We start from the raw sequence: 23475 nt of genomic DNA, 5'->3' as shown, positions 1-23475 counted from the left end.
CATCCAATAGTTGTTGAGATATTTTAGTCTGGGCCACAAACTCATTGTGCTGCTAGATAAAAAAGTCAGGGGCTCAACAGAGTCAGTGGGATGCATCCTCTGGGGACCATAAATGTTTGTAAAGATTTCATGGCAATCCATCCAGTAGTAATAGAGAGGTTTCAGTCAGGCAGACTGACATTCAAGTGAATGAAATCAAAAGTGTCTAGACAGTGAAGAAGAACATGTTGTATCTTTGTTCTTCTGAACTGACTAACATTGACTAATAAACCCTTGTGTGTATTTTAGCCACTCATCCGGGAAAATGGTACTTGAGGTGTTGAAGGGATTAGGGCACCAAGATTGATCAGAATTGTATTGTATTAAATTGTATTGTTAGATAATCCTGTCATAGTTTCCTGATTCCGGTTCACTCTTCTTGCTCAGCCTACAGCCCGTTGTTTTCAGCTAGCCTTTGATATAATAGTATAAAACCTTGCTCTGAATGTCAAAGAGAATTCTACACCCTTGCTGTGAACTTCTGTGTCCACTGCATGCTGAATAAAACTCCCCTGAACCAGCCACAGAATGGGACCTGAAAGAATTCTCTTCAAAGACAGTTAATTTTTAACCCTAAACTAGTTTCACAAAATGTCTCGTCATCTACTGCTTTGCATGCTACTGTTAAAGAGCTTTTTTTCCTACTCATTTTCACATTAAAATAAGGTTCATGAACTATATGAATACACTGTTCAGTTCTACACAACAGTGCTACAGACTTTTAGAAGTCATTGCAGGGGTTAGTTTTTTGATAACGCTAACATGGCAGGGAAATGGCCAGCTAAATATTATCATTACCATTAAATATTAACCTGTGCTGCATGAATACACTTGGAATGGTTAAATGTGTGGATGGTAAAAACCAGGGTTAAAATGTTTCATAGGAAATGGCTGGAAAAGTGTTTCCGCATCAGAACCATAAGAGTATTGTTCCATTTCCTGTCTTATAAAATGCAGAGTCAGTGAGTCTGTCCAAATGATTAATCTACCTTGTTTGTTGAAAGGAATCCTGGATTTTAGAGCCTTGCAGGGCTGAAATCTCTGTTGATAAATATGAAGCATAATCACAGAGCTGTGATGTTCACACCCTAGCTACAGATCTGGGATGAGTTGTGTCATAACACTCATCCATCTTAACAGATCTGTGACAGTTAGTTATGACAGGGGGAGGGTGCTAACTTTCTGAACTGCAGCCCAGCCAAGGACACTCTTGCTCTTGTGGAGCTGCTACAAATTTAGTGGCAAGCAGCACTGCTGTGTGTTGTCTGACTGTAGGAGGCTGACAAAGGGAAAAACTGCATCTACATCCAATAATAACTCCATACGCATAATTCTACCCTGTCTGTGGGTGAGTGTTGTAGGTTGGGACTTAATCAGCTGTGGTGTGACTCAGGGCTTGGCAATAGTCACGGTGTCTGTTATGGTCATTCCTCTGTGTTTACATAGAAAACAAAGGGAAAAATTGTGCGTCAAAGCATGACTTACATATTCTGCTCACAACATACATGCAGTACTGGGCGGTAATAATTGTCCTGTGACTTTTGGGAAATGTTAAGGCGAATGTCAGTGCTAGTCAGGGTTTGATACTGTACAATCATACCTTAATCCTTTTCATATTTGAATGCTGTTATCAGAACGCAGTCAAGCTGAAAACAGGAGTGAAAAATATATGAGAAGGGGCAGTAGTTTGGAGCAAGAGGCAGTTTGCAGAGAAAAAATTCCTAGGAGACCAGATGAGTCACATCCTACCTGAGGCCACTTTTTGATTAAGTTCAACATTATCGCTGAGAAGCCATCGCCAAACTACACTTGAGCATTGTTGGTCACCCAGTGAGAGTCAAGGCTACATACCAGGTTTATAGAGTCACTGACTCTATGGAGAATCCCCATGTCTCCTTCCTGATGCAGTGCTGCCAAAACAATAACTCTCATCCTCTCTCCTCCCAACAAAACACTGTCCAGCTATTTGTGTTGTGACCTAAACTTTTGGTAACCTGATATGCAGCTGTCTGAGTAGTTGTATAAAGTGCATTGAATTATTTATTTATATTGCTTGGCTACAGTGGAGTGCAGCACAGATTTTATGGTCTAATGCTTCGATGTATGCTCCTGGTATTTGCTTTGTCCTTGGAATTTCTTGTCAGAAGAAGTCAAGTTGGGGGTCTTTTATAGCAAATTTCTTAGCCTCATGACATTTTCCATCCAGGCCAAGTAAAAGTTGTTAGCAACATGGAAGAAATACATCACTTTAAATGTTTGGGTCCAGTTGGAAGCTTGTTCTGGCCAGTCTTGGATGTATCCGAGTCTGAGCCTACAGTGGTGTCAGTGGATCTAGCGTTCGTAGTGAGTTTCTGTCTTGGGTAAATTCCTCCCATCAGGAATGCTGCCAAAATAATATGTTCATCCAAGGAATGATAAAGTTTACATGATGTACTGCATTCCTTTATCTACATTGTGTAAAACTAATGAAGTCTTGCAATAAAAAATCCTTCATGAATGTTAATGTTTTTTGTTGAAGGTGCAGTTTGTGGTGCTGTAGAACAGTATTGCATTATACAAATAGGAGTTTCTATTATGTAGCCCGCCTCCATGGATATAAATGAGGTGGAAAAAAAAGAAACATCTGTGCTTCAACTGTCTGGGCATCTAAAAAGATAAGATAGAACTTTATTTATTTAGAGGGAAACTGCCCTGTAGCAGTTGCAATACAAAATGGAGGAGTGCAGATACAAAGAATGCAATATACAAGGACTAAAATAGCATTACAAAAAAAAAAAGGATAGCAAATATTAAATAAATACTGCAAATATAAAAGCAGATAACAGAAAAACTGAGGTAGTTGGTGTAAGAGTTCAAGAGTTCAGGATGGTCGAATGATTTATTTATTGGCAACATTTGAGATTTGGAGAATATTTCTTCTTCCCAGAGTTAATAGTTTGTTGTTGCTTTCATATTTACTCATTAACTGTCCGGGCATAAACAAGGCGCACACTGAGCTGTGTAGTTTTTGGCTGCACACCAAAACAGGCACAGCAACAAACCACAAGCAATAACAAACTGCTTCGGAGCCATTTATTCAACTGACACAGCGTGAAAAGGCCACTGTACTTGTCTAACAAGAATCCAGTATTATTGTTAGTCAGATCAAACAGGGACAGAGAGACATTTACATTTAATTTTGTCCTTGAAATACCTAAGACGTTAACAGAGGAATGTGATTGTTACATCTCATAGAAACTCCTCTTCATTTTTATCCGTTACTCACGGCCGTTTCTTGACAACCTTTTGATTCATTTGTTGTTTATTTTCTACTTCATCATTAAAATGTTTCTTCATTCCTCAGGGAATGTTGTAATGAACAAACCATAAGGAAATGTTCACAGAGGCAAATGACTCACTGTGTGATACGGATAATGTTTTTGTCATCAGGAAGTTCCTGTGATTTCCAGCCAGCTTGTCAGGTTTACTGTATTGTTATCTGACCAGTGGAAAAATAAGAGGTGTTTGAACACCTCTGGTTGTGTTTATAGCTGGTGCTCACATGACCTTCAAATGGAGGGGTTAGTTCATCTCAGTTCTGCAGTCTCCGATGATTTAAACACACCATGAATCAGTGGCAGGTAGCGTCTCTGCTGTATTGACTGTGCTCTGGCTCATGGGGTGCGTTTGTTTGTCTGAGCAGGCAGGGTTTGTTAGCTCTGGGTGGTGACCTGCTATATGCCCCTTTTGTGAGTGTGACTCGGAGTGCACATACAGCATTTCATTTCTGTTTGTTCTGAAACCTAATTACTGATATCTCAGCTCACTTTAATGGCAGGCTGAGTTTTGCTACGTTAAATCTGTTCATGTTATACACATATGAAATTACAGTATTTGACCATGGACACATACGTGTATGTGTTTATCTTTTTTGTGTTTGTTTTCTGTGTTTATCATCTGAGAAAAAGCACAGAAAAGGAAAAAGTATACACATGTTATATGCATAACCATATTCTGACATATACATACACTGCTAAAAAAAATTAAGGGAACACTTAAATCACACATCAGATCTTGATGAACGATTTATTAAAGTTGTAAATCTTTGCTGATGTACATCGTATAATATGTTGAGAACAAAATTAAGTAACAATGGTCAATGGAAACCCAAATCATCAACTCACTGAGGGCTGGATTCAACATCACACCGAAAATCACAGCCATTCTGGAGGAGCTGGATTACCTGTGCAACCTGATTGGGCTTTAGGTACCACCTCATGCTACCAGTGGTGACAAGGACACTAGCAGAACACAAACCTAGAGAAGAATCAGTCAGGAAGGAGAAGGAGAGAGCAAGTGTCTGTGGCCACCACATGTAAAACCATTCCCTTTTGGGGGTTGTCTTGTTTTTGCACCTCCGTTGCACCTGTTGTCGCTTTCATTTGCACCAAAGCAGGTGAAACTGATTCACAGTCACTGGTGCTTCTTAAATCAACAGATTGGTATCCTTCAAGGTTAACTGACTTGGTGTTATACTGTGACAATAAATTGTTCCCTTAATTTTTTGAGCAGTGCACAATCATACGTGTTAGGCCTGTATACTCTGTGTGTATCTTGCACAGTAAAGGTGATGCACATACTGTCCAGAATAAAAGGATTCACTATTTTAAGATACATAAAGTATTGAAAATTTCCAATTCATTTTTCATGAATGTTGAGTTGACGAATAAAGCTGTCCCACCTTTTGATTATATCTGCATTCTTGCTATATTTTTGCTCTGTACAAATCTATTCATGTATGTAACGTTTCCCTGCTGTGTTTTTTCCTACCAGATTCCTTGGGTCAGCCAAAATCTCTCTGAGAGACCTTGCCACAGGTCAAATGAGATCATTACCCTCCAAAAATGTTCCTTTGCTCAATGAAGGTGGACAGAATATTGGAGTAAGTGTCTTTATAAATTAGAAAATATAAGCAACAGATTAACTTTCTTTTTAAGGAAATAAAAGAAATAATAAACCATCCAATCATTTTCTTTTCAGGCTACAATCAACCTTGTTATTGGCTACGATCCTCCAGCCAATGCTGTCCCAAACCTCAATGATCCTCAAGCAGGAGATGCCACAGTGGATGCTGGTATGCTCATGTAGTGATGCAGTAATAAAGGTTTACTGGAAGCATTAAATTGCCAGGTATTTGATCATGTTGTTTTTCTGATAATTAGGTGGTGGTGGTGAGGAGGGGGATGAAACTCAACCAGATGGGGGGCAAAGTGGCTCCGCTGGGGTACCCTCATCCCCTGGTCAGTCTGCTAACCTTCGCAATCGGGTAGCAAGGGCACAGAATCGCCACCGACTGGCCAATAAACCCCAGGACTTCCAGGTCAGTGTTTTGGCCAAAGGGGTTCACGATTTTCAGCTGAGCCCAACAACTGCTGCGTTGTTTCAAAGTTTTTATATGCAGATGATGAACTCATTTGAGTCTTTTCTTGTATAGCTCCAAATCAAACGCTAAAAGTCATTGTTACATGATCAGTTACATAGTTAAAGTGTCTTTAAAAGTATTCTGATGACCTACATTTGAAGTTGTAGAAAAACTGTTGATTCTGTGTTGCTTTTGGCCCATCCATCTCACTGTTTGTGGGGGGAGCGATAGCAGTATGCATTGCTGTCTGCACATTTATTTAACTACTTTAAATGAATAAACCCGCAGTGGATGCTTGTAGTGAATCATAACAGGGTCACACGCAAGCATGACCTCCATTCATTTAATCACAAAATAACCATATTCAAATTCAAAGCAATTTATTTGACCCCAGGGGGGAAATTTGCAAAGGCACATAAAGTAGGACAGTGACACACTGTGTGGGGAAAATTTTAAAAATGCAAAAAGCTGTCCACCATATGAGCACCAGTTTAACACGTAAATGTAAAAATAAGCTGCGCACACCATGACAGCAATTGTAACGATGCACTTGTACCTCAGGTTGCCTTTTGTAGGTTACTTTCCCTCTAAATGGTGTTTTTAAAAGCCAGAAAAATTAACAGTCAGTCAGAAATACATTTTTTATTTTTATTTTTTTAGCATAAACTACTGGAAAATACTTCACAAACTACACGGCTAAAGAATTATCACCCACCTAAAGTTTTTTTTTTTTTTTTCCCAGTTAAATTTAGAATTTATGTTAGTTTCGGGTGGCCACAATAGTTATTTCTTGCTAGGTTAGGGTTACTTTGGTCACATAGCTAAAAGTCTACAGTGTATTTAAAGAAACTGAGATGCTCATGGTCATGATTCAGATAGACTCATACTGTCATGAGTTAAATTCTTTAATCCGCTGTGATGCTGTGTGTCTTCCAGATTCGTGTCCGCATCATTGAGGCCCGTCAGTTGTCGGGAAACAACATCAAACCAGTGGTGAAGGTTAATGTGTGCGACCAGACCCACAGGACGAGGATCAAGAGAGGAAACAACCCCTTCTTTGATGAGGTACTCTCACTTCAGTCTCACACAGAGATACAACGTACAGCACAGATTTAAAATGGAATAGAAATGTGTTCCTTTGGATTTTGTTGATTCACCTCACACTTAAAATCATTTTGCAAGGGTTAGGTTGTGTTGGGTGTCCACTTAAAGTGTTTTCCCTTCATCTATCTTTATTGAAACCTTGCATGTTTTGTATTTTCGCAGATATTCTTCTACAATGTCCACATGCTGCCAGCAGATCTGTTTGATAAGCACATCAGCTTCCGGGTCAGTTCACACAGATTTTGACGTCTTTTCCTCTTGTCAATACGTACAAATAAATAAACAGTGAATTCGCTTTCTGCAGGTGTATAACTCCTATTCACTGAGAGCTGACAGTCTCATGGGAGAGTTCAAGGTGCCTGGCCTCATTTTGTCTCTTCACATCATTGTTACTAAGTAAGAGTGTGGTTAATGTCATATGAGGTTTACTGATCTGGTTTTGTTCTCACACACAGGTGGACGTTGGTTATGTGTATGATGAACCAGGTAAGCTTGTCACAAACTACACATTTGTGTGTCATTTATATTTGCTCAGAGAGTGCTGTTGTTTGGCTTGTGGAGGTCAAAAAATCCTATTTTTAGTTGGTTTGCATGCTGTTTGATAATGTGGAGAACAGGTGTTTCTAAAATGTGATAAATGTTTTTTTCTTTTCTCATTTATTGTTAAAGCAACTATTATCGATATATGAGTGGTGTCATTCATAGTGATAAACTCACATTTTCACCGGACTCTGCAGTTCTCCTCGACTCTACAGAGCTTTTTGACGTCTTTAGGTCGTCGTCGGTTTTCCAACCTGACTATTAGATTTTCTTCAGAAGTTGGAGGAGACCAAAACAGAGCAAAAAGGAGAGTTAGAGTTAAATTTACATTTGCTAGGTGGCCAGAGACACAATTCCGAAAGGACAATGATGTTGTTCCATATCTTTTGAATGTGTAAATCAAGGAAACTTCCTTTTCTTGATGTAAATAAGGAACTGTTAGCTAAAAAGTTTGCCATATCGGCTACAAAGCCCATTTAATGCTGCACGCAAGCAGCCAAAAAATCAATTTTTGAAGGGTTGATTAGAATTAAACAAACTTTTTTCCTCAAATCATTATTTGTTTATTCGCTGCATAAGAAAAAATATGCAAAATTGCTAGAGAATTCATAATTTAAAATGATTAGAAGTCTTCTCACCTTTTCAGTTTTACTTTGTTGTTTTGTTTTTTCCACTTATGTTAGTTTTTACAACTTAGAGAGGAAATAATATATACTGTAAGCTGCAAACAAGCACAAGGTGTGAAGTGCTTTTCATTTACATTCTACCTGACAGTGCTGCTTGTGTCAGTGAACTCTGAGTGACCTTCATGCTGTACATGTATGTACGTGTTTCATTGCAGCCCACTGTGTCATGAGGAAGTGGCTTCTGCTGAACGACCCAGATGACTCCAGCTCGGGGGCTAAAGGCTACCTCAAAGTCAGCCTCTTCGTAGTGGGAGCTGGGGATGAGCCTCCGGTACGACTCCTTGACTGACTGACTGCACCATCACAGATTACTTTTAGTGACGCTGGTTGCTTCCTCTTTCCTCATGTAAATATGGTGGCTCTGCCCCGCGCTCTCTCTCACAGTCTCTTTTCTGTTCTTTCTGCCTCACACGCTGCAGGTGGAGAAGAGGGAGTCAAATGACGACCAGGATGACATAGAGAGTAATCTGCTGCTGCCGGCTGGGGTGACTCTGCGATGGGCCACCTTGTCACTGAAGGTGTTCAGAGCTGAGGATGTTCCCCAGAGTAAGACCAGAGTCGTATTTAGAATTAATATAATTAATTTATATATGTAAAACATGTCTTGTGTAAAGTTTAGCTTGTTAAAACTTTATTATTTCTCATTTTATTGATGTCAAAACTGATAAAGCATACAAACATGCAGCCCAAAGTGCTTCACATAGCAAAATTAAAAACTATAAAACTATAAAATATTAAAAATCCATAAATAGAAGTCCATAGAATAACATAAAATAAACACCAAGCATAAAATAATGATTGAAACCAATGATTAAAACTTAAAACTAAGGCTCTCACATTACTCCAAATTAAAATCCAGGTTTAAAAGAGAGGTCTTTAATGTCCTTTTTTAAAAATACAGAGAACTTTTCATTCTAATATCCCGAGGCAGCGAGTTCCACAGTTTAAGGGCATGAAATCAGAAGGCACTCTCACCAGTGCTTTTACAGGACACATGACAAACATTTAAAAGTAAGCAGTGGAGGCTGTCACTGACCTGGCTGGAACATAACATGTAAGAAAATCTCTGATGTATGGAGGAGCGAGGTTATTAAAACTTTATGAACAAGTAAAAGAACTTTAAAATCAATTCTAAAAGACACAGATAGCCAGTGTGGTGTCATAGGCAGTGGGGCAATGTGGTCCTTGTCCTTGTTTTAGTTACTCTGGCTGCAGCATTCTCAACTGTTTGTAGTTTTCTTATAGACTTTTTAGGAAATCCAGTGGAAAGGGAATTACAATGGTCTAAACGGTTGGTAATAAAAGCATGAGTGAGTATTTCAGCATTAGATTTGGGCAACATTCGTGAGATTTTTTTAAAAAAAAAGGATGATTTAATGACCTTGTTAAATTCCTAAGTAAAGATTAAATCAGAACCATAAATTACTCCCAAGTTTGTGATGTTTCTTTCTATTTGTTAAGGCCACCAAAGTCCTAAGTCCTACTCTTATCTTAAATAATTAATTTATTATATTTCATTTCACCCATATATAACCAGGTAAGTCCCGTTGAGATCAACAGTCTCTTTTACAAGGGAGACCTGGCCAAGACAGTAGCGCACAAAAAAAAGTCACACTCAAAACAACCACACAATAAAAAACATAAAAGATATACAGTAACATGTAGAAATAATAGAACACCTATGCACAATGACAAAAACCAACCGATTAATTCATCCTTGCACTTATGAGAGCTTTGAGCAGAGCACATCAAATCTTTCTTTCCCAGCTCAGTCCGTGCACCAAGACCAGACAAAACTAAATCTTGACCGTAGCTACAGGGAGATCTCTGATCAATCAAAGTACAAATGTATGACAGGAGTTTACCAAGTATGGCTTTATAAATGAACAAATACCAGAGACTGAGCCTACGGAAGGTCAAAAATGGCTCGACCAGCCCTGGAATAAAGTGTACAGTAATGACTGAGGGCTTTACAATTATGATACGCAGTATCTAACATGTGCCAGCAATGTGCAGATGCATTCATGTACAACAGATCACCATAATCCAGAACCAGTAAAAACTAGTAGCAACCAGTCTTTTTCTAGCCTCCAAAGGAGAAACACAACTTGTTTCTGAAATAAAACCCCTAACTTCAGCGTCAGCTTTGTAAGGAGATTAGCAACCAGGGGTTAAAAAGTCAGGGAGTCATCAAGCCAAATACCAAGATATTTGTAACAAGTCACAACCTCTAATATTTCCTTCAGCAGTAATCAGGAGTGTTCACAGGCTTCTTCCTAGCATTTGAGTAATGCATAACCTAAGTAGAAGAGTATAGAAGAAGAGTATAATGCCATACTGTTAAAAAAAGAAAAATAGTTCATTAATTTTTCCAATGTGTTCTGATTTCAGTGGATGATGCATTCGTCCAGACCATGAAAGAACTCTTCGGAGGAGATGAAAACAAGAAGAACCTGGTGGATCCCTTCTTAGAGGCTCGCTTCGCTGGCAGAAAGGTTCCCGATCATTTGTCTCTTTATAGCTGCAGGGGTAAATGTAAGCATGCTTAATGTAACACTGCTGTGTAACAGAACAAAAGTTCATGTGTTGTTTTTTTTGTCTCTCTCCAGCTGTGCACTCAGATCATTGAGAAAAACGCAAACCCCGAGTGGAACCAAGTACTGAACCTTCAAGTGAAGGTAAGAGAAAGCTGTTTTCTAAACCAGCACAAAAGTAAGAAAGAAATACACACCATGAAAGAATTTCAGTAATTTTTTAACCTGCTGTTTGTATTTTCTGTAGTTTCCCTCCATGTGTGAGCGTGTCAAACTGACAGTGTTCGATTGGTAAGTCAAACAAGATTGCCGTTTATATTTAAGAGATTGTAGCCTGTGATATTGTGTGTTCAAGAAGAGGCAGTGTTATTTTGTTCCTGGAGGATTTCATGGTTGAGAAAGTGTACCACAGAATTTCTGCAGTGAGGTCAGTTGTGTTGTGTGTGTGTGTGTGTGTGTGTGTTTCCATGCCCCATCACCAACCACATGAGAATACTGTAGCAGCCCTATGACTCAGACTGTGGAGGCCCCTCCCTTCCCCTCTGTAACACGCTCTGGGATCCTGTTGGCACCGTCTCTCAGCTAATTTTCATTATTGTGCGTTTCTGAGCGAGCAAACAGTCAAATAACCCACGTCCAGGAAGGCTGAGGGGAAATAAGTGCAAGAGGAAAGGTTAGAAAAACTGCGCGCCTCTGAAGGTGTTGAAAACACACTCGGATCCCAGGGCCAATAAATACCTTGTTGAAAAGACGCAGGCATGAACAACAAAAGAGAGACGCTGTTTTTCTTTACTTCCCTCATAGAGTTAGTGAACAGGCAGAGCACAACAATGTCCCTACACTGTGAAATTTGCATGTATTTAACAGTTACAGTGGTGTGTGTGTGTGCATGCAGTGTGAGTCTGAAGGTGTCCTGTGTGCCTGCAGGGATCGTTTGACAGGAAATGATGCCATTGGCACCACATACCTGAACCTGTCCAAGATAGCCTCCTCTGGTGGAGAGATCGAAGGTATTATTTTTGGATTTTTGATAAGCCTGGATCTTTTGTGAAAACTCTCATGCACCTGTGTGTATTAACATCTAAATGGAACTTGAATTGTCCTTTTTCTCCCGGAATAGAGGAACATGCAGGAAATGAGGAAATGCCATCGTATGAAGGTTCAACTGTGCTCTTTTTTGCTCTGTGTTGCATGCGATGTAACGCACGAAAGGAACAGTAACACCAAAATCAAAATACACATTTTTCCTCTTACCTGTAGTGCTGTTTTGTTAATCCAGATTGTTTTGGTGTGAGTTGTCGAGTGTTGGAGATATCGACTGTAGAGATGTCTGCCTTCTCTCGAATATAATGGAACTAGATGGCACTCTGCTTGTGGTGCAACCAACCAAATCACTGGGCAGAAGGAAGCATGCATCTACTCAAGGACAAGAGGCTCATGCTCGTGATATTAATAGCGTCCTCCTCGGCTGAGCTGTAACGTTAGCTTGCTCAGCGCTGTGTGGTGGTGCATTCAGCGGGTGTAGATCAGTATAAAGAAGACAGTTCCTATGTGAAACTGCTCACAACAAGGTCATTGGATTAAACACGTCATGATTTCTGGAAAGAGACATTGCTTTGTGCACCACAAACTGAGTGCCATCTAGTTCCATTGTATTCAAGAGAAGGCAGACATCTCTCTGGCTGATAGCTCCACCAGTCTGCAGCTCACACCAAAAAAATCTAGACTGATAAATAGAGCTACAGGTAAGAGGGAAAATATGTATTTTTTATTTTGGGATGAACTCTCCCTTTAAGCATGTTGTGCATGCTGATTTGCTGAATAATTCTAATTCTGTGCGTGCACATTGCTAGTAAAGCCGTGCTGTGCTCTGTTTTGAAAGTAGTATTAGGATGTGTTTAACCGTTTTGTTGCCGCAGTTTCTGCCACCTGCTTCGTTTGCCCATTACCACCGCCTCCAATGCAGCATCACTGACTTACTAACATTAAAGCTTTGCTTGGCTTAGCTTGAGTCATAATCATATAGAGGTTAAGTCTAATTATCTCCACAGCTAACACAGGGCAGTCTGAAGTGGGTTTCCTCCCCGTGTTCGGGCCCTGCTATGTCAACTTGTACGGCAGCCCCAGAGAGTTCACCGGCCTGCCAGACCCCTATGAGGATCTCAATTATGGCAAGGTAGTGATGACTTGATTTTTCAGAATCCTATCTATAATCTTTCTCTTCACTTCTATCCCTGTCCTACATTCCCTACATTGGTTTTTCAGCAGTTCATATCAATGTCTTTGCAGGGAGAAGGAGTAGCGTACAGGGGCAGGGTCCTGGTGGAGCTGTCCACTAAGCTGGAGGGGAAAACAGACAAAACAGTCAACAGTATCTCCAGTGATGACGTCCTGGTGGCGCAGGTACTGTGACTATCTATCCACACAGTGATACCAAGTGTAGCTCAGTTTGACAGTAGTGAGGTTTCTCTTGTTTCTTGTTACAGTTAATTTTAGTTGATTCGGATATTTTCTACCTCTCTTTCCCTTTTCTGTTTTTATCCCGACACCAGAAATACCAGAGGAGAAGGAAGTACAGTCTGTGCGCAGTCTTCCACAGCGCCACCATGATACAGGAACCAGGAGAGCCAATCCAGTTTGAGGTCAGCATCGGTAACTACGGCAACAAATTGGACACCACCTGCAAACCACTGGCCTCAACCACTCAGTATAGCTGTGCTGTATTTGATGGTGAGTGAGGAAGCTACTATCTGATGTGATACACACTGGAGACACATTTAAAACATGAATTTTTGTGTGATTTTTCCAGGTAACCACTACTACTACCTGCCCTGGGCGGACACTAAGCCAGTGGTTGTGGTTCTCTCATTCTGGGAGGACATCAGCCACCGCCTGGATGCTGTCAACATCATTCTCTACATTACTCACCACCTGGTAATACTGTATTATCTTCTGTCATCTTCAAAACCCTAGAGTTTATGATTTATTGATAGGTTTGCAGCCAATAAAGCATACTGTATTGTACTAATGTTTACTGTGTGTCTGTACAGTGTGAGAGTCTATGGTAAAGGTTTCAGATTGGAGCATATTCCTCACCGCTATTGTGTTGTTGTTACAGGAAGCCAACCTGGAGGCATTCAAAACTGCCATCTTGGCTAAAGTCTCTGACAACCAACTTGTAGAGGTGTGGCTGAAGTTGCTCACTCAGCTGATTGAAGACCTAGAAAGGTAAATTAAATTAATGTGGTGTTGCTGAAAAATTCAGCAAGATGCATGTCTGTTGTCTGTGCCTCTTTTAAAGGAACACTTCACCCCCCAAATGATCATTTGTATATCAACTGCATACTCTATGTTACATTAAATTCATCAGGAAAACTTTGTTTTTCTCGCATGCCTCCATGGTGAATGAAGAATCCACAAACAGAGAATATTCTTGATGAATTGAAGGCATAGGGGTCCACGTTTAACAACAGCAAAACTTTATCCATAGCAATGTTTAATTCAGTATAATCTCTGTTTGTGTGTTGTTTCGACTGAAATTAATTTTGTATCCGCTCTCCGTCAGTTTCCCCACACCGGAGCTGGAGGGCCGCTCCAACCTCACATCTCTGGACATCCAAATCAAGAAGCTGCGAGACAGTGCTTTGACCACCATCAAGGAAGGAGCCAGGCGTATGAGAGAGGAGGCCAGAGAGATCCGTGACACTCTGCCTGACTTAGAGTCCTGGCTGAACAAGCTCAATCAGCTGGCTGAGGAGGTACGTACACAGCAAGCTTTTGTTTTGAGCAATTTAAATTATGCTTTCTAAGCATTATATTGTTTGTTTTGCCCATCCATAATGCAGCATTTGTTCACATGTTTTTGTTCAGCCCCAGAACAGCATGCCTGATGTGATCATCTGGATGTTACGGGGTGAGAAGAGGGTGGCCTACAGTCGCATCCCCGCTCACCAAATCCTTTTCTCCACATACAGCGAGCAGGCCTGTGGTCAGCACTGTGGCAAGACACAGACTGTCTTTTTACAGGTACACACCTGCAGTTTCTTATTTGTGCATATCATAAAATGAAATGAAAGAAAACATACAATTAACAAACAGACATAAATATTTTTAAATAATCTAAAAGGGAAAAAAAAGGATACAGTTTTCAAATATTACATACTAGAAATATAAAGAAAAAAGCAAGGAGGAAAAAGGAAATAAAAACAAAGATTACAAAAACATATTGGCTTAAATACACTGTATCATAACTCATTTACATAGAAATGTACTCCATCAGGAGATGTTGTTTTAAGGTATTATTTTAAATTAAAAATTGAGGAGTGACTGCAAAGTGAAGCAGGACCTGTTTTACTTTATAGAAGATCAATAGCTCTAGTGAGATAATGGTGGATGTGAGCCCTAATTACAAAGACACTTTGAAAGGTGATGGGAAGTGAATTATTAAGAAACTGAAATATAAAAGTATCTATTTGCAGTTTATTTATGTCAGATATGTCAAACAGTTTTTATTGTCTCACCCTAGATAACTCATTTTAAACTCAGGGGTAGCAGCTTGGTACTTTACTAGTGGACTTTCTGGACTTAAAAGGTACTGCACCAGAAATGATTCCTCTGAAATCATGATGCTCATGTGATTTCCCCCCCCTCAGTACCCCATGGACAATAATAAGGGCCAGAAGATGCCTGTTCAGATTAGAGTCAACATGTGGCTGGGTCTGACTGCACAGGAGAAGAAGTTCAACTCCTACTCTGAGGGAACCTTCAGTGTGTTCGCTGAGATGGTACATCACTGTAAAATATAACATATAGTCATAACGCATCTCTCACAATAACTGGTGTAATTTTCTATATTCATAAAGTATTGCCGAAAAATGCATATGCAGTTAAATCAACATCTAAACCTGAACATGTCCTCCTTTGCATTACAGTACGAGAACCAGGCCCAGGTGTTTGGGAAGTGGGGGACAACGGGACTAGTGGGGCGCCACAAATTCTCAGACGTAACAGGCAAACTGAAGCTGAAACAAGAGTACTTCTTGCCCCCGAGAGGATGGGAGTGGGAAGGTGAATGGTTCATTGACCCAGAGAAAGCGTGAGTATAATTGCAGATGACCATTTTGCATCCTCCCTCCTATAAAATGCACTTGTAATTTGCTGTTTCAGGATTCAGACTAGTTACATGTTTGAGGAGAAAAACAGGTCTTCCACTGGGCACGCACACTCTGTAGGCTCAAGTGGAGGAAGTGGGCTAAATCTGCTCTCTATTGTTTACATTCCTCTTGTGCCTCAGACCATGATTTTATGACAAAGTACCAGACTGTGCCAGTGAGCTGGAAGTTATTTACACTTACTTTTTTAATCTGCCTCTGTCAACGCAAGTACAACCACTATCTATCTGCATATCATGAGCTAACCATTAAAACTGTCTATGCTTCATTTTAGAAACTTCATCTTATTAAAGTTGCTGCATGCATTTGTGTGGGTTTTTTGGTGCTACCACTGGAGGGTGCCAAATTTCCCACACTGTAGCTGTAAAGTAGGCCTTTGTAAAGTGTGTTTCCATGTGTCACACACAGATGTTACATATGTTTGACATTGCATTTCAGTCTGTTAACAGAAGCAGATGCAGGACACACTGAATTCATGGACGAGGTGTTCCAAAATGAGACTCGCTTCCCCGGTGGAGAGTGGAAGGCTGCCCCCGAGCCTTTTACCGATGTGGTGAGAACAGCACGCTGACATGCAAATGATGTGCAGGGTGGCTTTAAATATTACACAAGCACAGTTTGTAGTTTCCTGGTCCCTTTGACACACAGCACAGAAATATTCATGACTACCACCCCACAGTCTTTCTTTTAGTTATTTATTGACTTTGGTGGCCATTAATATTTCCACTCAGGTTTCCTCCAGATGCCTGTTATGGAATCTAATATGAGTCGGCCAAAACACATTATGAAAATACACAACAACAACGAGCTTGTGTAACTAACTGAGGTTTTGTGTTGCACAGAATGGAGAGAAGAGCCGTCACCCTGGAGAGTTCGACTGTCCTCCAGGCTGGGCGTGGGAGGACGAGTGGACTGTGGATGACAACAGAGCCGTGGATGATCAAGGTGCAGAGATTCACCTCACTGGCCAAAATCTAGAGTGTATTGTTATTCGGAGCATAGGAACCAAACGACTGAATAGTGCTGGATGGTTTTATTTACAGATCTTTTTTTCTCCTGGTTCCCCCGGGGCTCTGACTCATTCTCTCCTTCTTACTAGTGCATAATAATGATAATAATAAATTAAACTCACATGATGAAATTCAAACCATATGTTCCTGTATCCAAACAATAATGAAACAAAGTAAAATAGTTTGTGCAAATGTGTCTCTTTGTGTGTGTGCACTCCACAGGCTGGGAGTATGGAGTCACCATTCCCCCAGATGACAAGCCCCGGTCCTGGGTGTCTGCGGAGAAGGTGTACCACATCCACCGCAGGAGGAGGCTGGTCCGACCTCGCAAGAGAGCTGCGCTACCTGCAGGAGGAGCTATGGAGGTCAGCACAGGACAGGACAAAGGCAAAAAGGGGCAACAGGCCTGTGTGGTTGCAGCTATTGCAATTCACATTTGTCATGTAGGAAGTTAATTTTGCAAACTCTGACAATGTGATAAAGAAAACTGATATCCAGGTGTCTCTCACAGTAAATAATCTCACACTACTAATGACTGTATTACTCAGATTTCCACTTTAAAAAAAGGTTAACCTATTTGTTATCCTTGCTCACAGAGGCGAGACCAAGGTGACCCAGAGGGCTGGGAATTCTCTTCTCTGATTGGCTGGAAGTTCCACAGGAAGGAGCGTTCATCAGATACGTTCCGTCGAAGGCGCTGGAGGCGGAAGATGGCGCCAGAGGACCGGCTCGGAGCATCAGCCATCTTCCAGCTGGAGGGGGCGCTGGTGAGCAAACACAGAAAAATATTCTGATTTGAAATACGTGTTTGCGTCAGGGTCTGGGTTCATAAAGACAGTCTGTTTGGCTTAAATAGCCAGAATGCAACACTAAAGTATCTGTCCACATATGAGTCTGGGAGAAATGGCTTGCATTAAAGCATGAACCGGATCTGAGTCACCAAATATTTTCAAATATTTACTTAAGTATTAAACACATCTGCAGTGCCATGGTATGTTTTGGCAGTGTGTGACGTGTGACGTGTGACGTGTGACGTGTGAACAGGTAGAGGCTTTGAGGCATCCCTTTGGTTTACTCTGCAGGGTGTTGATACTGAGGAGAAAGAGAAAGGCTCCAAGGCTGATGCCACCAAGATGTTTGGTGCTAACACGCCCACTGTGTCGTGCTCCTTTGACCGTGAGTGATGCACATAGTGACGCATACGAATGATCATGCACATACAAACCAACATACTTAAGTATATGCAGCTGAATAATGTTTTGTTTTCTCCACAGGGTCACATATGTACCATCTTCGTGTCTACGTCTATCAGGCACAGAACCTGGCATCTATGGACAAAGATAGTTTTTCTGGTAAGAGAGAGGATAAATAAGTTAAGGGATGTCTGACAACAAGGTGAAGTGGGGTATATATTCTAAGTATAGCATAAATTTTAAACTGATTTTTTACGTCCACAGCAATACATTGGTTAGCTCCTGTGGTGGTACTCCTGTCTGCTTCTCCAAAACATCCAAACTATCCCCTTTTAAGACTGCTGATGCATTTCAAGTGTCACATTTAAAATGAGAGGAGACTGATGAATGTGAAAACATGACCATTTAACCACACACGTTTTGTTTTTTTTTTCCTTCGAAGATCCATATGCACACATTTCATTCCTGCATCTTAGTAAGACAACAGAGAAGCTGCGGGCAACACTGAACCCAACCTGGGACCAAACTCTGATCTTCAATGATGTGGAGATTTATGGAGATCCAAAGAATGTTGCTCAGCAGCCACCTAATGTTGTACTGGAGTTCTTCGACCACGACCAAGTGGTAGGATGTTGTAGATATATATTTGTACAACTAATACACCTGGTTTCAGTACTAATGGAACCACAAAATTATGTACCTTTTAAATACATCTAACTGTGGGTTGTTGCAGAGAATTGCTTAAGTATTTGTCTTTGGGAAAATGAAATAATTTGGGTGAAAATCTCTCAGGCACAAACAGTTCATTGGACATTTTACACTATGAACTGCCTTCCAAATAACTCTTAATGTATTCTCCTTCCTTTTAGTAATGCCCGCCTTTCCTCTTCACTGAAACCATAATGTTTGAGAGCATCATCTAAAGGCGTGAAAATATAACTGTGACATGTTCTCTCCTGCCCAGGGGAAGGATGAGCTGCTGGGCCGCAGTGTTTGTACACCACTGGTGAAGCTGAATCCAGGCATGGATGAGACACCCAAATTGCTGTGGCACCCCATCATGCAGAAAGGTCAAAAGGCAGGGGAGGCACTCGTGGCTGCTGAGCTTATCCTTAAAAACAAGGTTTGTCCTGAAGGGAATATAGAAATGGCTACTGTGATGTGAATTCTTGTAAAGTTACTGGTAAAAACATAAAAGTCGGTATAATCCATACTGTCTCTGTCTTTGTAGTCAGGCGAGTCAGAGCTTCCCCTGGTTCCCCCAAAGAGAGCGGAGAACCTCTACATGGTTCCTCAGGGCATCCGGCCTGTGGTGCAGCTCACTGCTGTGGAGGTAACGCACCACCTTTACACACCATCCCTCTGAACAGATGCACATAATGACCCGAACATTAACTCAGTTTGTATGTCTGTGTTTAGATTCTCGCGTGGGGCCTGAGGAACATGAAACCGTACCAGCTGGCCGCAGTGTCTTCACCCAGCCTGATTGTGGAGTGTGGAGGACAGAGGGTGGAGTCAGCCGTCATCAAGAACATGAAGAAGAGCCCCAACTTCCCTAGCTCCGTCCTCTTCATCAAAGTGGTAATGGCAGGGTTACACTGGCTAGAGCGTGTATGAAACTAAAGTGAACAAGTGTGTGGAAGAAAAAAGGCTAAATAATATTAGCCAAAATCAAAAGGAGTATTGTGAAACTATTGTATCCGCTGCACTAGAAACCTGAAAATCAACCTCAAAGTGAGTCTTAACGCTTCAGTTCTTTCTCTTCTCTACACCCTCCATCCAGCTCCTTCCAAAGGAAGAGATGTACACACCCCCTATTGTGCTGAAGGTTATCGACCACCGTCCATTTGGCAGGAAGCCTGTGGTGGGTCAGTGCACCATCACGTCTCTGGAGCAGTTCAGATGTGACCCGTACGTCATCACTGCAGAGGGAGCCATGTCTTCCAAAAGTAAGGAGGCAAACAAAAAACTACAAATGACTGAGAGTAATCTGATACAGTAATGGCAGATAAATAAGTTCCCACAATTTACAGTGGCTCTGATGATGGCGTCTCCGTCCAAACATCTCTCCATTAACATGGAGGAGAAGAGACCACTGCTTGAAGCTCAGGTACAGTTAACTCCACCGCCGTGCCACAACATATCCTCATGTTGTTTGTGATGACGTACTGTTTATTCTTCTTTCCTCTTGTCACCACAAAGTGCAGAATTTGACTCTCTAGTCAAATTTGTCAAACTTAATTACTCTGGCTTACAGTTTATGTACAGCATGTCAGCTGCCGTCAACAAAATGGCTTCCCCTACCGCCTCCCACTTTGTATGTATAGTTACTTGTTATAGCTTTCTAATTCACAAGGCTGTGCACCAATGACACTGGAAGGCTGAGATCACTTAATCCAAAGCACGACAGCAAACTCGACAACAGCCTCATAATAACGTCACAATGCCATTAATCTACTTGGGAACTGTCACAATTACTGTAATTGTACTTAAAGGAATATTTCATCTCCCAAATGACCATTTGTATATCAAGTACTTACACTGTGTAATGATGAATTTGTGAAGAATGCCTCCACGGTGAATGGAAATCCCAAAATGGAGAAAATTCTTGAAGAATTGAAGTCACAGGGGTCCGCATTTACAACAGCAAAACTATATCAAAACATCTGTGTGCAAATCCAAGTATCATTTATCCAGTACTTCCCAATCATACGAGGAACTAAATTAAAACTTGAATGCTCTCTTCAAAGCCAGACTCCATTGAGAAAAACAGTAATTTTACCTTGCTGAACACGGGAGCTGCTGATCTAGCACTGCCTCCATCAGTAGTTAGTTTGTGTTATTGTGTGACTTTGGTGAGTCTGGATGTACCCCTCTAAACACAAAAGTCACACAATAACACCAACAAAATAAATAAACAAGGCAGTGGTAGATCGGCAGATCAGGGTTCAGTGAGATAAAATAGCTGTTTTTCTCAATGGAGTCTGGCTTTGAAGAGAGCATAGATAAGCTTCACTTTATGTTCAGCGCTCTGTCGGACAAGGCCGTCTGGGATGTATTGAGCATACATGGATGAATGAGACCTGAATTGTGTGACAGTTTGTAAACAGATGTTTTGATATGTTGTTAAATGTGGACCCCTATCACTTTAAATTCATCAAGAATTATCTCCGTTCTTTGTTAACCGTGAAGGCATTTGAGAAAAACAAAGTTGTCTTCACAAGTTCAGTGTGACACAGGGTAAGTAATTGATATACATATTGTCCATTTTGGGATGAAGTATTCCTTTAATTGAATTGTCACCCAATTAATGAGCACATTTAATTATTTTTCCACAGCAAGGGTGTAACATGGAGCAAAGTAGGCCCCGAGGCATCCAACTCATAGAGGGCAATTTTACATTTGAACCATCACTGCCATTATGTGGTCGGAAGTACAGTTTCTAATCCACTTAAAGTTAGGCATTTTGGGAAATGTGCTTATTTAATTTCTAAGATTCTACTCTGTCTGTAGGCTAAATATGAAGCTAAGCAGCTGTAACCTTATCCTAGCCTGGCTGTGGCCAAAAGTAACAAACTCCACCCACCATCTTTAGAGCTCACTAATTTAATTGTTCACTCACTAATTGTTTGTTAAATCCATGCAAAAACCAAAGTGTAAAAACAGCACATTGAGGTGTTACAGAGGTTTATGTGCCGGCCAGACTATTTCTTGGCCAGACACAGTCACATCCTGAAGTCTCTGTTGGTTTCTTATCAACCTCACACTGATGACAAGGCTCCAGGAAGTCACTACGCCTGGCCAAGAAATAGTCTGGCACATAATCCCCTGTAACTTGTTGTCTTTACACGCCTTTTTATGCAGTTAAACACAAGAGGTGTAACATGTTAATAAGTGAGCAATTGAGGTGTGGTAGGTGGATTTTATTACCTTTGGATAGAAACAGGTCAGCTGTTTCCCTGTTTCTAGTCTTCATGCAAAGCTAAGCTAAGCTAACCAGCTGCTCTTCCCATCCAACTCCTGGCAAGAAACCATATATGTGTATTACGCTATTATTATAGACATAACTCAAAGCCAGGTCTCACTCATGGTAGGCTTGAGTATCACAACCACTGGTGCCATGTTGCAAGTGAAGGGACAGGTGGTGGGAGTGGCTCCCCTAGAGGCGCAGGGCCTTAGTGCAGTTGTACATTCTGCACAGCCCTATGTTACGCCCTTGTTTTCAGATTCTCTGTGAATCGTGAAATCGCAGCTGGGATCTCCTTTTCAAACTGTCCTTCACTGTTTCTCTTCCCTGTCAATACTTGTGGCCTATTGTTTGTACTGTGTGTTTGTGTTTTTGCATATTTTGTCAGTACTGTATGTGTATATACCTGTGACTTCTCTTCTGTTTTGTGTCACATCCCATCTTGTTTCTCCAAAGATTGTAGAGAAGGTGAGAGTAAACAACACGACTGAGATTTCATATTCTTATTCCAACTGCAGAGGACCATGTGTATGAATATTAACACTGTGCATTTTAATCTTTAGGAAAAAGAGACGGTTGATTGGTGGAGTAAATTCTATGCTTCAACTGGAGACCAGTTGAAGTGCGGGCCGTACCTCAAAAAGGGATACGACACCCTTAAAGTTAGTTGGCTTTTTATCTTCCTATACGACACACTTTGCAATGTTAAGTCACTTGCTTTTTTTCCTGAGCTGTAGATGACCTCAATATGACTGCATATTTTCAGGTGTATGAATGCGAACTGGAGGATGTCCCAGAGTTCAAGGGCCTGACTGATTTCTGCAGCACTTTCAAACTGCAGCGAGGCAAGACTGAAACTGGGGATGATGACCCCACTGTGGTTGGAGAGTTGAAGGTAGATTGAAGCAATTCAGAGCACAAACACTTGATTAGCATCTATCAAAATTAAAGCTGACGAGATTCAGCTCAGGACCAAGCCCAGTTCTTAAGATGTACATGTGTTTACTTACCTGCAGGGCTCATTCAAAGTGTACCCTTTGCCGGACGACCCAGGTGTTGCTCCCCCTCCCCGTCAGTTCAGAGAGCTGCCAGAGAGCGGACCTCAGGAGTGTCTGGTCAGGATTTATGTGGTCCGGGCCATAGACCTGCAGCCCAAGGACAATAACGGCAGAGTGAGAATAAATTTGTATTACCAGCAATAAAAGCAGCATATTTCAACAAACGTGGCCTAGCCAACACCTTCTGCTTGAACTTGTGTTCTCTCTTCTGCTCAGTGTGATCCATACATAAAGATTTCTCTGGGAAGGAACACGATCGACGACAGAGACCATTATTTGCCCAACACCGTCAGCCCTGTGTTTGGAAGGTAAAAGCTATAAACGGACTCATTTAAGCAATAGAGAATATAAAATGGATCATTCTTTGAAGGTAAATCCAGTGCACCTTCTCACTTGTCAAACACTCCTTTTGTTTTGTTTAGGATGTTTGAGATGACGTGTTTCCTGCCCCAAGACAAGGACTTGAAAATCTCCGTCTATGACTATGATCTCCTGAGCCGTGACGAGAAGGTCGGCGAGACTGTGATTGACCTGGAGAACCGCTTCCTGTCCCGATATAACTCCTACTGTGGTCTACCACAAACCTATTGCATGTAAGGAAACACCTTAGTAGCTCAGTAGGGGGACTTGGTCTGGGAACCAGAGGATAGCCACTGCAAGTCCTTGTACTGACCAAGTATGAAGTGTGGGCTGGAAGCTGGAGAGGTGCCAGTTCATGCTCCTGGGCACTGCTAAAGGTGCCCTTGAGCATGGCACCAAACCCCCAACTGCT

The 23475-nt window shown here is 41.2% G+C and overlaps 1 protein-coding gene across 4 annotated transcripts in view; it reads left to right on the top strand.

The window, feature by feature from the left end:
• The window catches only part of LOC126399622 (myoferlin-like), a 33828-nt gene that overhangs the window by 6844 nt on the left and 3509 nt on the right, over positions 1 to 23475 (top strand). The window contains exons 4-45 of one of the 4 annotated variants that reach the window (XM_050059714.1): positions 4852 to 4960; positions 5059 to 5152; positions 5241 to 5398; positions 6377 to 6505; positions 6707 to 6769; positions 6849 to 6899; positions 7000 to 7030; positions 7926 to 8041; positions 8190 to 8316; positions 10162 to 10265; positions 10380 to 10448; positions 10552 to 10595; positions 11232 to 11314; positions 11425 to 11463; positions 12356 to 12480; positions 12594 to 12707; positions 12857 to 13034; positions 13114 to 13238; positions 13423 to 13532; positions 13870 to 14062; positions 14175 to 14330; positions 14957 to 15088; positions 15236 to 15399; positions 15914 to 16028; positions 16318 to 16420; positions 16708 to 16850; positions 17082 to 17252; positions 17568 to 17661; positions 17760 to 17837; positions 18121 to 18302; positions 18643 to 18801; positions 18910 to 19011; positions 19098 to 19259; positions 19462 to 19627; positions 19712 to 19788; positions 19936 to 19995; positions 22102 to 22113; positions 22209 to 22307; positions 22412 to 22540; positions 22662 to 22817; positions 22920 to 23011; positions 23126 to 23296. In XM_050059714.1, the coding sequence (XP_049915671.1) occupies positions 4852 to 4960; positions 5059 to 5152; positions 5241 to 5398; positions 6377 to 6505; positions 6707 to 6769; positions 6849 to 6899; positions 7000 to 7030; positions 7926 to 8041; positions 8190 to 8316; positions 10162 to 10265; positions 10380 to 10448; positions 10552 to 10595; positions 11232 to 11314; positions 11425 to 11463; positions 12356 to 12480; positions 12594 to 12707; positions 12857 to 13034; positions 13114 to 13238; positions 13423 to 13532; positions 13870 to 14062; positions 14175 to 14330; positions 14957 to 15088; positions 15236 to 15399; positions 15914 to 16028; positions 16318 to 16420; positions 16708 to 16850; positions 17082 to 17252; positions 17568 to 17661; positions 17760 to 17837; positions 18121 to 18302; positions 18643 to 18801; positions 18910 to 19011; positions 19098 to 19259; positions 19462 to 19627; positions 19712 to 19788; positions 19936 to 19995; positions 22102 to 22113; positions 22209 to 22307; positions 22412 to 22540; positions 22662 to 22817; positions 22920 to 23011; positions 23126 to 23296 (4785 nt within the window). The remainder of the gene's footprint in view (positions 1 to 4851; positions 4961 to 5058; positions 5153 to 5240; positions 5399 to 6376; positions 6506 to 6706; positions 6770 to 6848; positions 6900 to 6999; positions 7031 to 7925; positions 8042 to 8189; positions 8317 to 10161; positions 10266 to 10379; positions 10449 to 10551; positions 10596 to 11231; positions 11315 to 11424; positions 11464 to 12355; positions 12481 to 12593; positions 12708 to 12856; positions 13035 to 13113; positions 13239 to 13422; positions 13533 to 13869; positions 14063 to 14174; positions 14331 to 14956; positions 15089 to 15235; positions 15400 to 15913; positions 16029 to 16317; positions 16421 to 16707; positions 16851 to 17081; positions 17253 to 17567; positions 17662 to 17759; positions 17838 to 18120; positions 18303 to 18642; positions 18802 to 18909; positions 19012 to 19097; positions 19260 to 19461; positions 19628 to 19711; positions 19789 to 19935; positions 19996 to 22101; positions 22114 to 22208; positions 22308 to 22411; positions 22541 to 22661; positions 22818 to 22919; positions 23012 to 23125; positions 23297 to 23475) is intronic. The other 3 variants (XM_050059715.1, XM_050059717.1, XM_050059716.1) reach the window with 3 other exon arrangements.

The sequence above is a fragment of the Epinephelus moara genome, chromosome 13, assembly GCF_006386435.1.
Source record: "Epinephelus moara isolate mb chromosome 13, YSFRI_EMoa_1.0, whole genome shotgun sequence".
NCBI lineage: Eukaryota > Metazoa > Chordata > Actinopteri > Perciformes > Serranidae > Epinephelus > Epinephelus moara.
The sequence above is the reverse complement of the archived record's forward strand: the minus strand, read 5'-3'. Positions and strand labels throughout refer to the sequence as shown.